The sequence below is a fragment of the Bubalus kerabau genome, chromosome 15, assembly GCF_029407905.1.
Source record: "Bubalus kerabau isolate K-KA32 ecotype Philippines breed swamp buffalo chromosome 15, PCC_UOA_SB_1v2, whole genome shotgun sequence".
Taxonomy (NCBI): domain Eukaryota; kingdom Metazoa; phylum Chordata; class Mammalia; order Artiodactyla; family Bovidae; genus Bubalus; species Bubalus kerabau.
In genome coordinates, this window is record NC_073638.1 from 59,514,732 (window position 1) to 59,535,101 (window position 20,370).

General features: G+C 37.1%; 1 protein-coding gene across 9 annotated transcripts in view; it reads left to right on the plus strand.

The window, feature by feature from the left end:
- METTL15 (methyltransferase 15, mitochondrial 12S rRNA N4-cytidine) overlaps window positions 1–20,370 on the plus strand; it is a 280,288-nt gene that overhangs the window by 155,828 nt on the left and 104,090 nt on the right. For 8 of the 9 annotated variants that reach the window (XR_008703109.1, XM_055549184.1, XM_055549183.1 and 5 more), the window contains one exon: window positions 16,374–16,565. The exons of the other annotated variant lie outside the window; for it this stretch is intronic. Coding sequence is in view for 7 of the 8 variants with exons in the window: in XM_055549184.1 (XP_055405159.1) it covers window positions 16,374–16,565 (192 nt within the window). In the remaining variant the exon portion in view is untranslated. The remainder of the gene's footprint in view (window positions 1–16,373; window positions 16,566–20,370) is intronic. 9 annotated transcript variants of the gene reach the window in all.

A 20,370-nucleotide genomic window follows, 5' to 3' on the forward strand; every position in this document is an offset into this window, starting at 1 on the left:
TAGAATAAGCTAGCATTTTTTCCTTTGAGTTTATTCAAGTTCTTCCTTGATAATGTAGGTCACAAGATATCATGAACAAAAACTTAAAAGTTCTTCTGTGATAATGTAGGTGGCAAGATATTATGAACAAAAGCTTAAAATACACCATTGTAGATTGATTGTGGTTATAAGGTAGTTCCATAAAGATCTCATGACTTTAAAATGTGAAGAATAAGTGTCTGAAACTTGTGCCCTGGTGACAAGTGTATAGAGTTACATTTCCGGGGTTCACACTGCATAACTGTGCCTGTGAGACCTGTGTCAGTTTACCAGGTGTACTCTTCCTCTTTAGCAAAGTATGATGGAAAAAATCAGTTATTACCAGGTTTTCATCTTGGATGCCTTTAAAAAGATTAATGCCTTTAAATCATCACCACTTTCATCATCAAAAATCTTTCATTGAACTCTTACAATCTTTTAGGTACTGTAGATTCCAAAAACTGTGTAACATGGTCTATATGACCTGTAATAGGTTTAGGTTCTTGTTGCAGAAGCAGCATGAGAAAAGCTAAATAACATTACAGAGTAGCATGTACTCTGCGCCAAATGAATCATAAGTAAGCTCTGTTGCAGTCTGGAAGAAGAAATTTTCACAGCCATTGAAACAGTATGGTCCTTAATGAGAGAGAGAATGAGGGGGTAGGGCTGGGCTGGGGTATTCAAGCACAGACAGTGTAGGTATTTTTTATATGAGAATTACATGGAATCAAGGATTCAGTGTTTGAATATCATTAAAAGAGAGTAAAATGAGATGCTAAGAAAATTAAGCAAGGAAGCAGTTCTTACCAAAAACATTTTCTTACTAGAATTCTTACTTGTTCATTTTCCAATGTCTTTTATAATATAAAGGAAACATAATGAAACTTTCTCTAGGCCATGTATTTGGGAAAATTGCATTTTTATTTGGTATTTCTTTTAATATTAGACATCTATTTCCCAATTAGATTGGCCTGAAACTGAGACTAGAAGAATTCTTCCTTTTTATTTATTTATTTTTTTTTTTTTGAATTCTTCCTTTTTAAAATACTGCTGTATATTCATTTAATAAACTTTTACTAAATCCCTGCCATTTTAAGACAATTACAAAAATTATTTTTCCAGCCCTGACCTCTTTACTTAGCTTCAGTACTGTTGCATGCCCAACTGCTTCATGGATCTTGCCAACTGGATGTCAACCTAGTGATATCATCCCTTATGTTTGTGGCTGGATTTGCTATGTTCATATTTTATTAATTTCTTTTTTTTTTTTTTTTTTGCCCATGAGAAAAATTGGCCTTTAGTTTTTCTCTTTTTTTAAATGTCGTAGTAGTGTTAGTCGCTCAGTCATGTCTAACTCTTTGCAACCCCATGGACTGTAGCCAGGTTCCTCTGTCCATGGGATTTTCAAGGTAAGAATACTGGAGTGGATTGCCATTCCCTTCTCCAGGGGTTCTTCCCAACCAAGGGATTGAACCCAGGTCTTCTGCATTACAGGCAGATTCTTTACCATCTGAGCTACAGGTTTAAATATAATACTTAATTTCATAGCAGGATTGTGCTGGCTTTGTGAATGCCTCTTTTCCTGTTCTCTGGAAGTGTTTATGTATGAAACTGATGCTATTTTAAATGTTTGCAAGAATTCATGGTGAAGCCATTTATGCTTGTTGTCTTCTCTGTGAAGCATTTTATAATTGCAGATTTAGTTTCTTAATGGATTTAGGACTACTTATATTTTACATTTCTTCATAGGACAGTTTTAGTAAGTTATGATTTTTCTGAGAATTTTTTTCATTTGATCTAAATTTCAAATTTATTAGCATAAAGTTCTTAATAATGTCCTATAGTATTTTTAATGCCTGCAGGATCCATGGTGCCGTGTTCTTTTTTTATCCATCATGTTAGTACTTTGTTCATTCTTTCTTCTTGATTATCCTTAGAAGAGATTAAACAATTTTCTTAGTATTTTCAAAGAACAAATTTTTGATGTTTCTTTAATTCTTTCTATTGTTCTATTTTTATATTTTTTGGCGCTTATATATATAATTTTCTGCCCTTTTTTAGGAGTTTAATTTGCTGTTGTCTTTATTATTATTATTGAAATATAGTTGATTTACAATACTTTGTTAGTTTCAGGTGTAGAGCATAGTGATGTGATTTTTTTTGGTTTTGGTTTTGTTTTTCGCAGATTATATTCCATTAGAGGCTATTACAAGATATTGGGCATACTTTTGCTGTGCTATACAGTAAATCCTTATTGTTTATTTTATGTATAGTAATTTCTGTTAATCCCATACTCCTTATTTGTTGCTCCCCTCCTCCCTCTCCTCTTTGGTAACCACAAGTTTTGTTTTCCATGTCTGTAAATCTGTTTGTTTTGTACATATATTATTTGTATTATTTTCCCACATATAAGTGATATTATAGAGTATTTGTCTTTCTCCATTTGACTTATTTATAATATCCTCTAGGTTCATCCATATTGCTGCAAATAGCAATATTTCATTCTTTTATGGCTAACATTCTATTGGTGCTGCTGCTGCTGCTAAGTCACTTCAGTCATGTCTGACTCTGTGTGACCCCCTAGACGGCAGCCCGCCAGGCTCTGCCGTCCCTGGGATTCTCCAGCCAAGAACACTGGAGTGGGTTGCCATTTCCTTCTCCAGTGCATGAAAGTGAAAAGTGAAAGTAAAGTCACTCAGTCCTGTCTGACTCTTAGCGACCCCATGGACTGCAGCCTACCAAGCTCCTCCGTCCATGGGATTTTCCAGGCAAGAGTACTGGAGTGGGGTGCCATCGCCTTCTCTGGCATTCTATTGCATGTATGTATGTGTGTGTGTATATATATATATATATATACACACACACACACACACACACACACATATATATTTACGGGTAGCTGGAATGGCTACCTACTGCAGCATTCCTGCCTAGCAAATTCATGGACAGAGGAGCCTGGTGGGCTACGTACAGTCTGTGGGGTCACAAGGAGTCAAACACAACTAAGCGACTAACAGTTTCACTTTGTCACACACACACACACACATGTATATACCACATCTTCTTAAGTCAGTTGTCTGTTGATGGGTACTTGGATTGCTTCTATGTCTCAGAGTGCATGTATCTCAAATTAGTTTTTGTTTTTTCTGGATATATACCCAAGAATGAAATTGCTGGATCATATGATACTTCTACTTTTTGATTTTTAAAGAAGCTACATGGTGTTTTCCATAGTGGCTGCACTAATTTATATTCCCACCAACAGGGAAGGAGTGTTTCCTTTTCTCCACATCCTCTCCAGCATTTATTATTTGTAGACTTTTTGATAATAGCATCTGACCAGTGTGAGGTGATACCTCCTTACAGTTTTGATTTGCATTTCTCTAATAATTAGTGATATTGAACATCATTAATTTATGTACCTGTGAACTACTACTTTTATGTCTTTGGAGAAATGTCTGTTTAGGTCTTCTGCCTGTTTTTTGTTTGGGTTCTTTGTTTGTCTAATATTGAGTTTTATGAGCTCTTTGTACATTTTGGGTATTAACCTCTTGTCAGTCACTTCATGTGCAAATCAATTTTTATCCCTTCCATAGATTGTTGATGTTGTCTTTAAGTTTCTAAAAAATGAATGCATAGATCATTGATTCTCATTTGATTTTATGTACATTTAATTATGTGAATTTTTCTCAGTATAGGTTTTAGAAGCATTCCACAAGTTTGATTGTTGCATTTTAATTAAGTGCTAAGTTTTTTTGTACTTTATTGGTTAGTTTAAAATATTTATTAATTTCCTTTATTTTCTAGATTATTTAGAAACCTATTACTTAATTTCCAAATATTTGAGGACTTTCTAGTTATTTTTCTGTTACTGATTTCCACTTAAATTTCACTCTACTTAGAAAATACACCCTATATGATATCAGCCCTTGAAATTTGATGAAACTAGTCTAATAGCCCCAGCAGATAGTCTATTTTTTTGCATATTAAATGTCTTTTAAAATATATACATTGTGTGAAGTGTAGAGTTTTTGTGTCAATTACATCAAACTTGATGATTGAATATTTCACATTTTTTATATGTTCTTCTGCTTAGTCAATGTTTACGAAGAGTGATTTTTTAAATCCACTATTATGGTTATATATTTATCCATCTGCTTTTAGTTCTATCAATTTTGCTTTATATTTTAAAATTTATTAGAGATATAAAGATTTGTAATTCACATGCCAGTTGGCAGATTTGACCATTTTATCATGATAAAGTATCTCTTTTTACTTCTAGTAATATTTCTGTGTACTGTATCTGATACTGTATTATCTTTCCTTTGTGTAATGTTTGCACAGCACTTTTTCCATCTTCTAATTTTTGACTTCTCTGTGTCCTAACAGTTGTCTTTTACAAGCAGCCTTATCATTTGATTTTGAAAATCTTTTTATAATCAGAGTATTTAGTCCAAGAATATTTATTATAATTACTGGTGTATTGGGGTTTGGATCTGCTAGCTTTTTAAAGTGTCAACTTGTTCTTTTTTCCTTTTTCTCTTCTTTATTGCCACCATTTCTGTTATTTATTTTGTTATCTTGTTATCTATCTGGTCTCTCTATCTGCTCATTTGTTATACATTATTTTACAATACTTTTTAAGATTACCCTAGAGACCACAACATACATAATTGCTTTGTGAACATCTAATATAAATTAGTACTTTAGCCTCTTTCTGGACATTGGAATTTCAAGAATTTATAATATATAACTACATAGTGTCTTTTGTGCCACTGTTGTATATTTTAACTTTACATAATATATTTTGAGCCTATAGGAAATTATTTTTATAATAAGTAATATATAAGTAATATAATCAGATCAGATCAGATCATAAAATATAATAAAAATATAAGTAATCATTATTCATCTGGATTTACCCATATATTTACACATTTTACTACTCTTTCTTCCATCATGATTTGCCTTCTTTGAGAACATATTCCTCCTACTTGAAGAAAGCCATTTTGTAGTTGTCTTTTTGTATGGGTCTCCTATTGGTGAGGCTTCCCTGGTGACTCAGAGGTTAAAGTGTCTGCCTGCTATGTGGGAGACCTGGGTATGATCCCTGGGTTGGGAATATCCCCTGGAGAAGGAAATGGCAACCCACTCCAGTATTCTTGCCTGAAGAATCCCATGGATGGAGGAGCCTGGTGGGCTATAGTCCATGGGGTCGCAAAGAGTCGGATACGACTGAGCAACTTCACTTCACTTCCTATTGGTGAATATCTCAAAATATCTTTGTATTTTCAGTTTTGCAGGCAATTTGTCAGTTATTTTTGCCTTCTGGGTTTATTTTGGTTCTGACTGTTGCTCCTGTGAATCTAATGTGTTTTTTTTTTCCCCTTCTGGCTGCTCTTAATATTTACTTTCCTTTTGTCTTCACAAATTTTACTGTTACAATCCCAGGATGTTTTATGTTTGTATCCTCCTCGAAGTTTATTGTTATTTTTGAATATATAGTCTTCAAATGTTGAATCATTTTTTAAAGCTCTTGGCTACTATATATTTAAATATTGCTTTTACTTAATTTTCTGTTTCTTCCCCTTTGAAATTCCAGTTATACATATGTTAGATCTCCTTACCATGTTACATGTCTCTTATGCTTTGTTCTGTATTTTCAAATTATTTACTGTGCTTGAAGTCTTAATACTTTCTACTAAACTATCCTCCATGTCACTAATCCTTTCTTGAGCTATTTCTAAGCTGCTCTTAAACTTATCTATTGAATTTTTAATTTCAATTATTATATTTTTCTGTTTTCCATTTTGATATAATTTTCATCTTGCTATTTTCTATAGAGTCATTTTCAGGCTGATATTACCTAATTTGTCCTCTGTGTCTCATGAACATGTTAGTCAATATTTTAAAACCCATTCCAGTAATTCTATTCTGTATCCTGTTTATCTGTTTCTGGTATCTATTGCTTAGGGTGGGTTTATCTAGTTATTTTTTATTTGATTCCATATGTTGTTTTTAAGAGGGCTTCCTGGGTGGCACTAGTGGTTAAAAACAAAACAAACAAACAAAAAAAACGCCTGCGAATGCAGGAGATGCAAGAAATGCAGGTTCGATCCCTGGGTCCAGAAGGTCCCCTGGAGGAGGAAATGGCAATGCACTCCAGGTTGCTTTTAAGAAGTCTTGGAGTTATTTTGAAAGCCTGAAAGATAGTTTTCTCCAGATACCTACTATTGCTTCTATCAGGCAGTTCATCTAAGAACATAACACCCTAGTGCAACATGAATTGAACTGATTGGAAATTGGATTTCTGTCTTTGTGTGATATATTTTTGGTCTACTCTTCCACTAGTTTTATAGCCCTTTTGTGTCCCAACTGAAATTCTGGGACTATGATCTGGTCACATCCATTAAATGGGTTCTAAATTCAATCTTTGTCCCTCATCCTATGAGGCTGCTCAGAGTTCTCAGTTTCTTAGACTCTCATGTTCCACTTGCAAACAAAGGCTTTGATGGGGAAACCAGTCCAGTGTTGGGTTCACTTGTTTACACTTCCCTTTTCTCTCCTCAGATCTCAGCTATGTTCATAGTTCTCTGATCCCTTCAAACAACTACTTTTAATTAACTTATTCAGCTTTTCTAGGGTTTTTTCATTGGGATGATTGGTCTGATCAAGCTGAACTGCTGTAGACAGAAATATAAGTCATTGAATATATTGATTTTGATTATCCCCTGGAACATATGCTCTGTAGTCATTGGAACATTATATTTTATTTGTATCACAAGTATCTAAATCAGTGCCTGACCTTTATTAGCTTCCCAATAAGTATTCATTTATTATTTGTTCTTGAAGCTGAGTATTGGAAAGTCTAATTTCTTTCCAGTGGTCATGTATGGATGTGAGAGTTGGACTGTGAAGAAAGCTGAGTGCCAAAGAATTGATGCTTTTTGAAATGTGGTGTTGGAGAAGACTCTTGAGAGTCCCTTGGACTGCAAGAAGATCCAACCAGTCCATTCTAAAGAAGATCAGTCCCTGGTGTTCATTGGAAGGACTGATGCTAAAGCTGAAACTCCAATTCTTTGGCCACCTCATGCGGAGACTTGGCTCACTGGAAAAGACTGATGCTGGGAGGGATTGGGGGCAGGAGGAAAAGGGGACGACAGAAGATGAGATGGCTGGATGGCATCACCTACTCGATGGATGTGAGTTTGAGTGAACTCCGGGAGTTGGTGATGGACAGGGAGGCCTGGCGTGCTGCGATTCATGGGGTCGAAAAGAGTCAGACACAACTGAGCGACTGAACTGAACTGAACTGAACTGTGTCTGCAATTCACAGTAGCCTTCCAACTATCTGTTATATGTTAGCAAGCAGAAAAGTAATCCAGCCTCCTATACTGTTATTCCAAAACAGATGAATATTATTTACTGAATACATTTTGAAAGGGTTACATAAAGATAGAAATATAATTGTATTTCATCCCTTCTAAAATGTGCTTTCTTTAAGTCAATATATGAGTTGTGAATGACCAAATCAATTTTTAGCAAGTATTTCCTCAAGGGAAAGACAATAGTCAGTAAAGATAATTCTGTCAAAAATTTTGAGCAGATTACATGAAACAAAAATAATGTCTTTTCATTCCATCTCTACAGTGTATAGAAATATTCTTTGAGCAAGAGTATCTTTTAATAGTACTTAAAAAAATGATTGCAATTAATATCAAAATCAAAATATCTTGGACTCTTATGTGGTATGGCAAGCATTAACATATCAGAAAGTGAATGGTTCTCAAACTATAACAGGAGCATGGTGAAATGGAAGAAGAAATACAGCCCAGTAGCAGCACATAAAAGAGACTGGAGAAGAATTCTTCATAGTCAGTATGGCCCTGGATTTGGTGTGTTTGGAGCAAATCCTTACCATTGCTGCCAGCTTTCAATTGGCAGCCCAGTGACCAAATCATGAAAAGAATCTCTAAGGGAAGAAAAGCAACCTGGAGCAGAAGGAGAGGTAACATTTCTTGAGGGTTGCCCTTTGCATAGGCCCCTTTGTGGGTGTTCTCATATACACTGATTAACATACAATTCACAAAAGCTTTGTGAGTTTGAAATTGCTCTGTTGTCTAAATGGGACAAATGAAGAATCTGAGTTGTATAGCAATAAATGATTAAAAAGTTAATGATCTGATTCAGTCTGACTCCAGAACTTACTGAGATACTTCTACCATACCAGGCTGCTTCAACAGGGAGAACCTTAAAACACCAGGAGACGCATGGAACTAAAACTGAGGGATATTAAATAACTTGTCCAATACCACAGGGTTAATAAGTTTCATAAGCCCATTACACAATAAGTATCAGAACTAAGATTTAAATGTTAAGTTTTATGATGCAGTTTCTCCTCTCTACTCTCTCTCTGTTGTTTTAAGAATAAATAAACCATCTCCACAATGATTTATATACACTTGTATATATGCCTTTCTATATTGTGTGCTCTTGTTCATTTGTATGTTCCTATATCCAGTACCTGGTTCAGTTCAATTTAGTTCACTCAGTCATGTCTGACTCTTTGCGACCCCATGAATTGCAGCACGCCAGGCCTCCCTGTCCATCACCAACTCCCAGAGGTCACTCAAACTCATGTCCATCAAGTCAGTGATGCCATCCAGCCATCTCATCCTCTGTCGTCCCCTTTTCCTCCTGCCCCCGATCCCTCCCAGCATCATAATCCTTATTCAGCAAGTATTTGTTGAGTACTGAATCTGCTGTCCTATAGCTATGAAGAGATGGCAAACATTAAAAATAACTAAAGCATTTTAATAAAAAAAAATAAGACAAACTAGGCAGATTTGTCTAGGGGCCATGTCATGCCATGTCTGGGCCATGACAAGGTTAAATTGGTGAAAAATTTGAGATCTGAAATGGTACTAAATAGAAACTTGAGAGGTTACAGTGTGGGGTGAAGAACATGACTCTTGAGCCAGACTGGACTGTTTACACTCTAATTCCACCATTTACAAGCTGTATGCCTTGGGTCACTGGCTTCATTCTCTGCTCCTGTTTCTTCCTCTGTAAAGTGTGTGTTATAATGCGCCTAGCTCATAGGGTTATCACAAGGATGAAATGATTTAATAAGTATAAAGCAGTTAGCCCAGGGTCTAGTACATGGAAAGCATTCCACAAATGTTTGCTTTTACCATTGCCCAACCAGGAACTATACTTTTATCCACTGGTTTAGCTCCCTCCAAATTCCTTGCTCGAGGGTTGCCTAATGAAGTGATTAAAGCAGCCAAGGGCCCTGCTCTTTGCGTACAGACCAATAAAATTTAATGACTGGAAAACAAGTAGCACACTGGGATTTCATGGGTTAATACTGATACTAATGTTAGAAAGGCTTGGATCTACCGTAATCAAACCATCACCACCACCACCACCACCCCCCCCAAAAAAAACGAGTTGTATTTTACTCATCTTATTATGGAAGTTATCACCTGGGTGTGCCCCCCAAATGCACACACAAAATGAATGATTAAAGTATATGATGAAGTGAACCCTGAAATGAACTTTAAGTATATGTGTGCTATTCTTGCCATCTTCTTAAGACATGTTTGTTTTCTTCCCTTCTTTGCATTGTTCTGCTTGTGAGTCTGCTCCATATGAACAGAGTTCTCTGCATATTCCTCTGCTAGCTCACTGTACTCTCAGATTTCACCACAGGGCTTCTGATAATGGACTGATGATGGCCTAAGTATGCAGCATAGGTGACTTAACATTGAGTTGCCTTTGTTGCTGATCCTGACTTGATGCCTCAGTTTTAGTGACTGAGCCAGTTCTAATAAGTTATATTGCTAACTATTCTTTCAAGCCTGAATCTCTTTCCATATCTATGTCTAAGATCTCAGTCCCTTCACTGGTAAATGATTTGTTCTTTTAGGAAAAATCTAGATCCACTTTTATAATGTGTGGGGTAATCTATCCTTGGCTTCCCAGGTAGCTCAGTGGTAAAGAATCTGCCTGACAACAGGAGATGCAAGTTGTCGGGAAGATCCCCTGGAGATGGAAATGACAACCCACTCCATTATTCTTGCCTGGGAAATCCCGTGGACAGAGAAGCCTGGCAGGCTGTATGTGGGGTCACAAAAGAGTTGGGCACAACTTAGCTACTAAGCAACAACACAACAGATCTATCCTTAACTCCTATCATTAGACTATGCAATTAGAAGAATGATGAAGTTCCATGTTCAGTTCTAAATCAAATACAGAATGTGTAGTAGCTACTCTTAAATCACCAGCCTCAGTGTGTACTAGAGTCCTTTATAATCAGACAGACCCAGAGTTGTAATCTAAGTACAGATGACTTGCCAGAGTCAAGATTGCCAATATTTATCATAGTCAAAGCCTCAAAAATGGCTTCCAGCAACCAGGGTATTATTGACACACTATTAGTGCCTTTATTTTCTTGGGGTTGGATTGTAGAATCATTCTCATGTAACATGTGCTTTGAGTTACAAGCAACACTGAATTTACATCCTAGGGATCCTAAGGTAATGACAAATGATGACAATGATTTAAACAAATTCTGTATTTGTAGTTATGGCTGAATATACTGGTTTCGCTCTGCTTTTGTGAAAATTGTGATCCTCTCTGGACAGTTCACATATTTTTGTTACTTGTAATATAACACTTGTAAAACACATATGCAGAAATACTAAAAACCCAAAATTTGAATAGAAGAAGAGGGAGGAAGGGAAGGAAGAGCGAGGACCTGGGCAGGGGCCAGGGGGCGGGGGTGGGAGGCGGTGGAGGGAGAAAGGAAAGAAAAAAGTGAGCATGGAATTGTTTATCCAGGAAAATCAACCTCAGTATTGTTGCATATGTGAAATAATACCCCAGGGTCTGCAGTTAAGATTAAGTTTTCAACAGTTGGTTGGTAAACTTTTCGATGATTTCTTCACTCAGAATAATCCAATTCTAGAAACATAATTGATTGAGCATCAGAAAACTCTGCCTTAAACACATGATTTCCTTTGTGGTGTTGCCTCATGGTACATTATCTCCCCACATGATATTTTTATACTTGTATATGATTATGGTGAGAATTACATTTTTCTTACTTACTCTTTGTCAAGCCTAAAATTATCAGAATGTTAGTGCTAAACACTTATGTTTGAGGGCATCCAAGAATGCAAACATCTCCTATAAGATGTTATTAAAATATATATATATATATATATATATATATATATTAGCTTTAAGTAGGCTAGGGCTGTACTTTAGTCTGCTTTGCCAACAAAGGTCCGTATAGTCAAAGCTATGGTTTTTCCAATAGTCGTGTTTAGATGTGAGAGTTGGACCATAAAGAAGGCTGAGCACTGAAAAATTGATGCTTTTGAACTGTGGTGTTGGAGAAGACTCTTGAGTCCCTTGGACTGCAAGGAGATCAAACCAGTCAATCCTAAAGGAAATCAATCCTGAATATTCATTGGAAGAACTGATCCTGAAGCTGAAGCTCCAATGGTTTGGCCACCTGATGCAAAGAACTGACTCATTTGAAAAGACCCCGATGCTGGGAAAGTTTGAAGGCAGGAGGAAAAGGAGAGGACAGAGGATGAGATGGTTGGATGGCATCACTGACTCAATGGACATGAGTTTGAGTAAGCTCTGGGAGATGGTGAAGGACAGGGAAGCCTGACGTGCTGCAGTCCATGGGGTTGCAGAGTCAGACACGACTGAGCGACCAAACAACAGGGCTCTAATGCCTAAGGAATTAAGACTTGCAGTAGTGATTTGTTTGAGGCTTTTGCTGCAGTATAAAGAAGATGCCTGTAGTTCAGGATAATAACTTGATCCTAAAGGTTGTAGAAAATATGTAGGTTAGAAATTGTACTAGATCTACAATAATTAACAAAACAAAACCACACAGTACAATATGGAGGAAACGGACTTAGTAGTCACGTACAACAGTTTTAGATAGTATAAGTCAACAGTGTGAAACAAATTCTAAAATCATTTTGATTTTGAGCTGTGTTAGTATCATAACTAGAACAAAAGAGGCAAGAATTTATTTCATGCTGATCATTATGGAGTTCAGATTGAGGCACATGGTCAACTGGGACACATTTAGAAAAGAGTAGCTATATGGTAAAAGACTTTTTGTATGGAAAATAGCAGAAGACACGAGGTGTATGATGTGGAGAAATGAACACCTGAGGAGCGTGATAGCTATGATGGTTATGATGTTTTCCATTGCAAGTAAAAGAAAAATCAAACTGGTTTTAAATAACAAAAGTAATTTATGGGCTAACTTGAAAGTTCAGAGACAAGTTGGATTTTAGGTGAGGTCAGTCTAATGGCCTATTTAATCTTTTCTCTCTGCTTTGTAGAGTTTTGGCCAAATTGGCTTCCACCCTTGCTATATCTTGAGTCAAGATATCTGCTGTCAGTGATCAGGGCTATGTGCTTTTTCATATCAAGTGAGAGTCTGAAAAAAAACATTTTTCTTCCCATACCTCATTGGAGGAAAAGAATTTTCTTCCCTCAAATCCCTGGGAAATATCTCTTGTACCTTACTGGCCAGAGCTGTGACACATGCCAATCTTAGAACAAATTATAGGGGCCATACGGTCATGTGTGCCAATTAGCTTATCAGGAGAAAGAAACCAGTTGGAGATACACACACACACACACACACACACACACACACACACACACGTCTCAAGGAATTGACTGGCATTATGGGGAAATGGTAGGGTAGGCCAACAGACTAGAAACTCTGATGGGAGATAATACTATAGTCTTGCGACTAAATTTCTTTTTCCTCTGGAAACCTCATTTTTTGCTCTCAAGGATTTTCATCTGATTGGATAATGCGTACCTACATTACAAAAAGTAATATCCTTTATTCTGTCCATGGGATTTCCCAGGTAAGAATATTGGAGTGGGTTGCCATACCCTCCTCCAGGGGATCTTTCAGACCCAGGGATTGAACCCACATCTGCTTCTCCTGCACTGCAGGCAGATTCTTTACCACTGAGCCACCAAGGAAGCCCATTCTTTACTTAGATGGAACTGATTTTAATGGTAGCCACATCTAAAGAAACCTTCACAGCGATAATCAATCAGTATTTTATTAAATAATGAGGTACTTTTGCCAAGATAAGTTGACATGTAAACCAGCATCAATATGATCAGTCTCTCCCAAAATACACGGGACCTCAAAAAAATTTTTGAGTTCCTGTTGGAACAGAGAGTCTTCCCTAGTGGCTCAGATGGTAAGCATCTATCTGCCTGCAGTGCAGGAGACCCAGGTTTGATCCCTGGATTGGGAAGATTCCTTAAAGAGAATGGCAAACCACTTCAGGATTCTTGTCTGGAGAATTCCATGGACAGGGATCTGGAGGGCTACAGTCCATGGGGTTGCAAAGAGTTGAACATGACTGAGAGACTCACACTTTCATTTTCTGTAACAGAGAGACTGGCAACTAAGAAGTAGCCAACAAATATCACTACAATAGCTAACAATAGATGTGTAAGAGGCTGCCATGGTTTTTAATTGTTTTCCATGGGATGATACCTGGGACAAAAGTTATAGTGAGGCAGGAGCCATCAACTTAACTAAAAAACAACTGACCAAAACAAAACAAAAAACAGTAGTGACTTTTTATTACTGGGAATGTTCCAACACAGGCTAAGTGACCGTGATGTAAGCCATAAAGTTTAAGCCAAGAATACACCCAGATGTATGTATTCTTGACATCTGGGGCAAACTGGAAGAACTCTGAATAGCCTAACCGCAAGTTCTCTACCCCACTGTGCTTCCACTGAGAAGGCTCCTAACCAAACAACACTCCTTATCAAAGGGATCAGGCATAATACCTGCTTATCCCTGATTAGCAGGTTTCAGTTCCCTTCCAGCCCATGGGATTATTCACACAAGCCAACACATTCATTTGTGGGCATGTGCCACCCCACTCCCTTGATACGATAAAATCTGCTTCCCAAAGCCTCTGTCAGTTCACTCTGTTCCAGAATGCAGCACCTGTGTAGCCTTGCATGGCATTTGGTGTCCTCCTCCCCTGAGCTGTGAATGGATGTGATTAATAAGCTGTCAATCTCATCTGTCCACTGTTGAGTGCCGAGCGTTCGCTTGACCATTTTCATAATCTTAGAATGGAAATCCCTTCCTCACCAATGGGATGAATGAAAAATGATTAAAAGAGTCTCCTTCCTACTCTGCCCCCCAGCAGTGATGGTGGAAAGGGAAAAGATTGAAACATCAGTTAAATAATTGGAATAAGTGATTTGTGAGTTGCCATCCAATCCCAAGATTCTACTAGTTCTGTTTTCGATGCTAGCATTAGCATTGCTTTTATATTTTCCAAATACAGACCTAGCAGTTTGTTTGTCTCCCTTCTCTAGTACCCATTGGGTTGTTTTGCAAATTATTTATACATCTCTTCCTGTCAACTCAAAGCTCAGAAAGCCATGCTTTATTAATCTTTGTTTACCTCAGAATAGCATAATGCCTGACACATAGCAGATATTCAATGAATATTTGGTGAGTGAATCTGAAAATCATTTTCTCCATTGAAATTTGAAAAAAAATTGCCAATGAGCTGTGAAATTCTCCTTAAACAACATCACATATAAGTAAATCTAATAAATAGGAATTCCCAATACTGTTGAATTCCACACTTACTCCACACACCTGTAGATGGAAGAATGAGGTCTTGGGAGTGTTGACCGTTTTTTTTCCCTTCTCTTTCCCCTTCCAAAATGTGTGCCAGTTGCCCTTGGGCTTCTAAAGAACCCTGAAGGCAGCATCTCACTTTGTGTAGGAAGGACAATTAACATAGTTGTAAGGTGATCCCAGCTCCTTGCCTGTCTGTTGATTCTGAATGTTGCATTCACTTCAGAATCCCTGCTGAGAGCTAAAACATTATTTCTGCAAGAAGGCATTTTATTTTAGCCATAGTTTCATTCAAGTATGCAGCTGCATAGCTCCTCTATCCTGAATTATGTGAAGAATATGGAGAAAGTTAAAATGGTTGTCTTGAAGATGTTTGACCTGTCTTTTTTCTGTTTTATTACATACTATATTTAAATTTATTTACTAGGATAAATTTATTTTTTCCAGCTTTACTGAGATAGTAATTATACAGTGATACATAACACAGTATATAGTGACATTTAACACTTTACAAGTTTAGAGTGTCCAGCACAATGATTTGATTTACATATATTATGAAATGATTTCCACATTGCTAACACCCATCATCTCATATAAATACAAGAGAAATACACATAAATACAACTTTCATAAATACTACACATAAATAGTATTTCATAAGTACTACACATAAATAAGTATTAACCATCATCATCATGTTGTCCATTACATCCCTAGTACTGATTTATCCATAAGTTTGTACCTTTTGACCACCTTCATTCAGTTCCCATTTCCTCACCCACCACCTCTGGAAACCACAAGTCTGCTCTCTTTGTTTTTTACAAGCATAGTTCCCCTTCACCCTCCCTCCCTCCCTCTCTCTCAAGATTTCACATATAAATGAGATCATAGAGTGTTTGTCTTTCTCTGACTTTGCATAATGCTGCAATCCATCATGTCACAAATGGCAAGATTTTCTTTTTTATGACTGAATAATATATGTATACATATATATATGTAGATATATAAATACATACATATGCATCTCAAGTTTTCTATCCATTCTCCCTTTGATGGACACTTAGGTTGTTTTAATGTCTTGACTATTGTAAATAATACTGTGATGAATATGAGGGTGTGCTGATATCAGTCCAACATAGTGTTTTTATTTCTTTTGGATATATTCCCAGAAATGGAATTGCTAGATAATATGGTAGTTCTATTTTTAATCTTTTGAGGAACTTCCATACTGTTTTCCATAGTCCCTGTACCAGTTTCCACTCCCACAAACACTGCACAAGGGTTTGTTCCTTTGATGGAATGGCATATGTTTCCCAGCCCATAGATTTAAGAGCCTTTTTTTTTTTTTTTTAAGAAAAAAATAAAAGGACTGGTCTGACAAGGGAATTTTTCTAATTCATGAACTTATAAACCTTCACACAGGTGTAAATAAATTGTGTTCATTAGCAGGAATAAAACTATGTTAACCCACCTCTGATGTTGAAACCAAAGATACAGTTTCCTTATCCAAATGTCTTTATATAGTGCAAAGCATATGACTGGCAGTTAGTAAATATATATTGGTTTAATAAGCTAATAATAGAGTGTGCACCCTTTCATTGATCCTGGGCCTTAAGAAAGACTTTAATATAACAGAAGTGTTCTTTCCATCTCCTGGTCTTATTCCCAGTAAACAGATCCGAGCCATCCTAGGCCAGTTCAGCCAGGCAGAAGCCTTACTAATGAAAGCTGGAGTACAGCCAGGGACTTTGGATGGAGTTCTTTTGGATCTTGGGTGTTCCTCCATGCAACTTGATACCCCTGAAAGAGGTTTTTCCCTTCGGAAGGACGGCCCCTTGGACATGAGAATGGATGGTGACAGGTGAGTATTGATAAAGCATTCTTCTCCTCACAGCAAAAAATCAATTTCTCAAAAAACATTCTGAATTTAATTTCCTTTTAAGACTGTAGAATTCCCATTACACGCCCACACCTAACACCATCCATACATAATAAATCAGTTTTGTTTGCTACTCATTATAGACTTTAGTCTTTCACTAGATTTGGGATTATAAAAGAAAAATCATTGCTGTCTTTACACAAAATAGTGAAGAGGATAACTTTTGTATTGATTTTCTTTTTTACAGATACAATATGATCTTTTAGGCTTCTAATATTGATAAATCTGGTATAGAAACAATGGTTGCATTTTGGTGCAGACCCAACTATGCCTTTTGTGAAAAGTAAAAGGGACTATACTTCATCCATTTTCTTTTGAATACTGCATAAAAGGCAAGATTCCAGAGGTCAGCGATTGTGTGTTTTGTCCTGTTTCTTATATAGTCACAAAGATTCAACCTTCTCCATAGAATCTAAAATTTATGGTACTAAATCAGACATAGTGCTGTGTGTAAGACAGCTTTCGATTTCTTCTTCATTCCTCACCACCTTGGAATTACATTTGTTTTCCGTCATTTAAATAGGTAATATATACTAAAATAACCACAAAGAGGGTCACATTCTAGGAAAGTATAGGATAACTTCTTTTAAATCTAAATAATTATAAAAGCTTAGATTAGCACTTGTCTCTCTACCCAACTCTGGCCCAGGAACTGAATAGCCTGCAACTACAAAACAAGGCTTAAACATTTTTTTTTTCTCATTTTATGCAAACCCACCACCAAATTATGTGTCATGGTCCATATATTTGGGAAGCTTACTTTCTAAAAAGAACATTAGACTTTCTCATATCTAAATTTGTAAACTATTGAGTTACTAATCTGCAGTCCTAGACCTGCACAAACATTTGTACTGAAACATAGATTTTTCAACATTTCTTCCAGTCTGTCAGAAGGACCTATATATGAGAAGTTTAATGTCCAATTTAAGTCAACAATGTAATATTGAGTTGACCTTGACTTTTCCCCCCACAGACTTCTTCATCTCCTGGAAATTATTCACACATAGAGTACATAGACTGTTGCCCATGTTTTGCTATGACCTGCTAACCTAGAGTGTGACCCATACTTGTTGGAACCTTTTTGTTCTGCACCTTATACCTTCTTTTACACAAATTGGCGTTCATGGAATGAAGAATGTGATCATAAAAGAAAATAATAAAAATCCTTTAAAGACCGGTGACTAATAGTAAAGGTCAAATATCTTCTCATGTTTGGAGATTGAGGTTGTTGGGCAGAGGTAATAAAATGTCAAGCAAATTTCTGCTGTTCCTGTGTCTTGCTAAGAATGCCTTGTAAAATACAATAAACAACGCTTTGAGTTAGTAGTAGTAAATCTCCATATTGTTAATGTAAAATCATCATCCAACTGTAGTCTGTGATTTGAGAGTTTCTGAGGTTCTCCCCTAAGAACATGAAAATAAGCCCTTGAGAATTAAACTCTAAGTCAATATGTAATAGATAAGAATAGTATTGAGCAAATACATATTGAAAAGCAGGATGGCTTCCAGGTAGATAGCATAGACTAATAAGATATGTTAACAGATCTGAAGGAATTACATAGCATTCAGAAAGGAGAAATTGGTTCACATGACTTCACTGAAAAAGGAAAGTTAGAGATGAAAAAATGTTTAATGCTAATCTAAGTGGTATTATGGGAAGAGGGAGTCCAAGCCAATAAATCTGGCCAGTCAACTCCTGAAAGCAAAGCTGATATTTCCCTGTGCTGAAGATGGATACAAGAGGCTTTCCTAACCTGTTGCTATTTAACACTGGAATGTTATAGCATAGTTTATTCTGTACCATCCCAAATTCAGCAATAGCTTTCAGATTATAATAAGTTCTTATGTAGAAGAAAGAAGTTCCGAGCTACAAGGACTTGTGGGTCTAGCTCTGCTGTCAGTTGCATTCTTCACTAGAAGGTAATGAATAGATTGCTACTTACATTAATATTTTCTTTCTCTCCTAAGTGTAGTAATTTGTAAGCGGGTGATCTCTGGAGGAATGACAAGATCTCATAACCTTCAATTTGGAGGGAAAGATTTTGTATCTTAGCTTCTCTACTATTTGAATGCCTATTCTCAACAGTAAAGGATCCACCTGCAATGCAGAATACGCAGGTTTTGAGAGGCTTAAAGGAAGGATGGCTAGGGGTCCTCAAGTGGAGGAAATAGACTGCAAGTGTCATAGACTGCACGTTTTCTCTCTCTCTCTTAAGCAGCAGGAGGAAACAAACTACAAGTGTCAGACATTTTTTCCCCCTTCTCTATACAAAATTAAAAGGTTTCTTTTAAACTTCTGTGTTGCCATTTACCTGGTTCCACCTGAACTTAACTTTTCTCAAACCTATGCATTTTTCTTATGGAAATATTTTTCTTAAGCTATGTAATGAACTATGTATTTGCTTGGAAGTCTGCCTTTTTTCAAGATTCATGTCAATTGTTTTATGGCCCAGGATGACTCACCTTGTGCCAGTGCTGTCTCAAAATGCACGTGGTGGGTGAGGGGCCTGGTGCCACTCTCAGTTTTGAGGCATTTCCTTTCTCTAGTTAGCAGCTTGCTGATATCTGTGGTGTTGGAGAAGACTCTTGAGAGTCCCTTGGACTGCAGGGAGATCCAACCAGTCCATCCTAAAGGAGATCAATCCTGGGTGTTCATTGGAAGGACTGATGCTGAAGTTCAACTCCAATACTTGGGCCACCTCATGCGAAGAGTTGACTCATTGGAAAAGACCCTGATGCTGGGAGGGATTGGAGGCAGGAGGAGAAGGGGACAACAGAGGATGCGATGGCTGGTTGGCATCACCGACTCGATGGACGTGAGTTTGAGTGAACTCCGGGAGTTGGTGATGGACAGGGAGGCCTGGCGTGCTGTGATTCATGGGCGTCGGACACGACTGAGCGACTGAACTGAACTGAATAGGTATATCACTTCTTGCTATAAACTGTGAAGGGGGCACTGTTTCTGCCCCCTTCTGATGTGTATGTCAGAAGCTTTCTCTGTGTCTTTTATACTTTAATAAAATTTTATTACACAAAAGCTCTGAACGATCAAGCCTCTTCACTGGCCCCTGATCGAATTCCTCTCTTCTAGAGGCCAAGAATCCCAGCATCACTCACAGCTCATAGCAACAGTCTTTCACTTTGATCCTTGGGTTGGCAAGATCCTCTGGGGGAAATGGCAACCCACTCCACTATTCTTGCTGGGAAATTCCATGGACAGAGGAGCCTGGCGGGCTACAGTCCACGGGGTTTCAAAAGAGTTGGACAGAGTGACTACACAACACAACAGCAACATCTGAAACCTCCTAGCAGCCTGTCAGTTTTCCAGAATATTGTCCCTTTTGCCCCATTTGCCCTCTGGAAACTTCTACACCGCTATTCAGTGTTATCATGACAGTAAAATAAAATCACTGAACTATATTTGAGCAAAATGCTCTTTTAATTTTCTTATTCAAAAATAGAAGGTTAAAGAAAAAAAAAAAAAAACTGCTAGGTACATCCATACTAATCGTAAGATTCTCCTGGTAGAACTGGACATATATTCTATGGTAGAAATTGATATACCCTGTGAGTCTAAATTTATCATCGCTAAGAAGATTCATTCTGATGCTTGGTGGTTTGGGCTGTTGAATTAACAGCTAGGTAAAAATCTAACAGGAATTTTTTGGTTGGGCCAATAATGACATTTGGAAAATCTAGGAATAGAAAATCTCTAAAAGACAGTGCT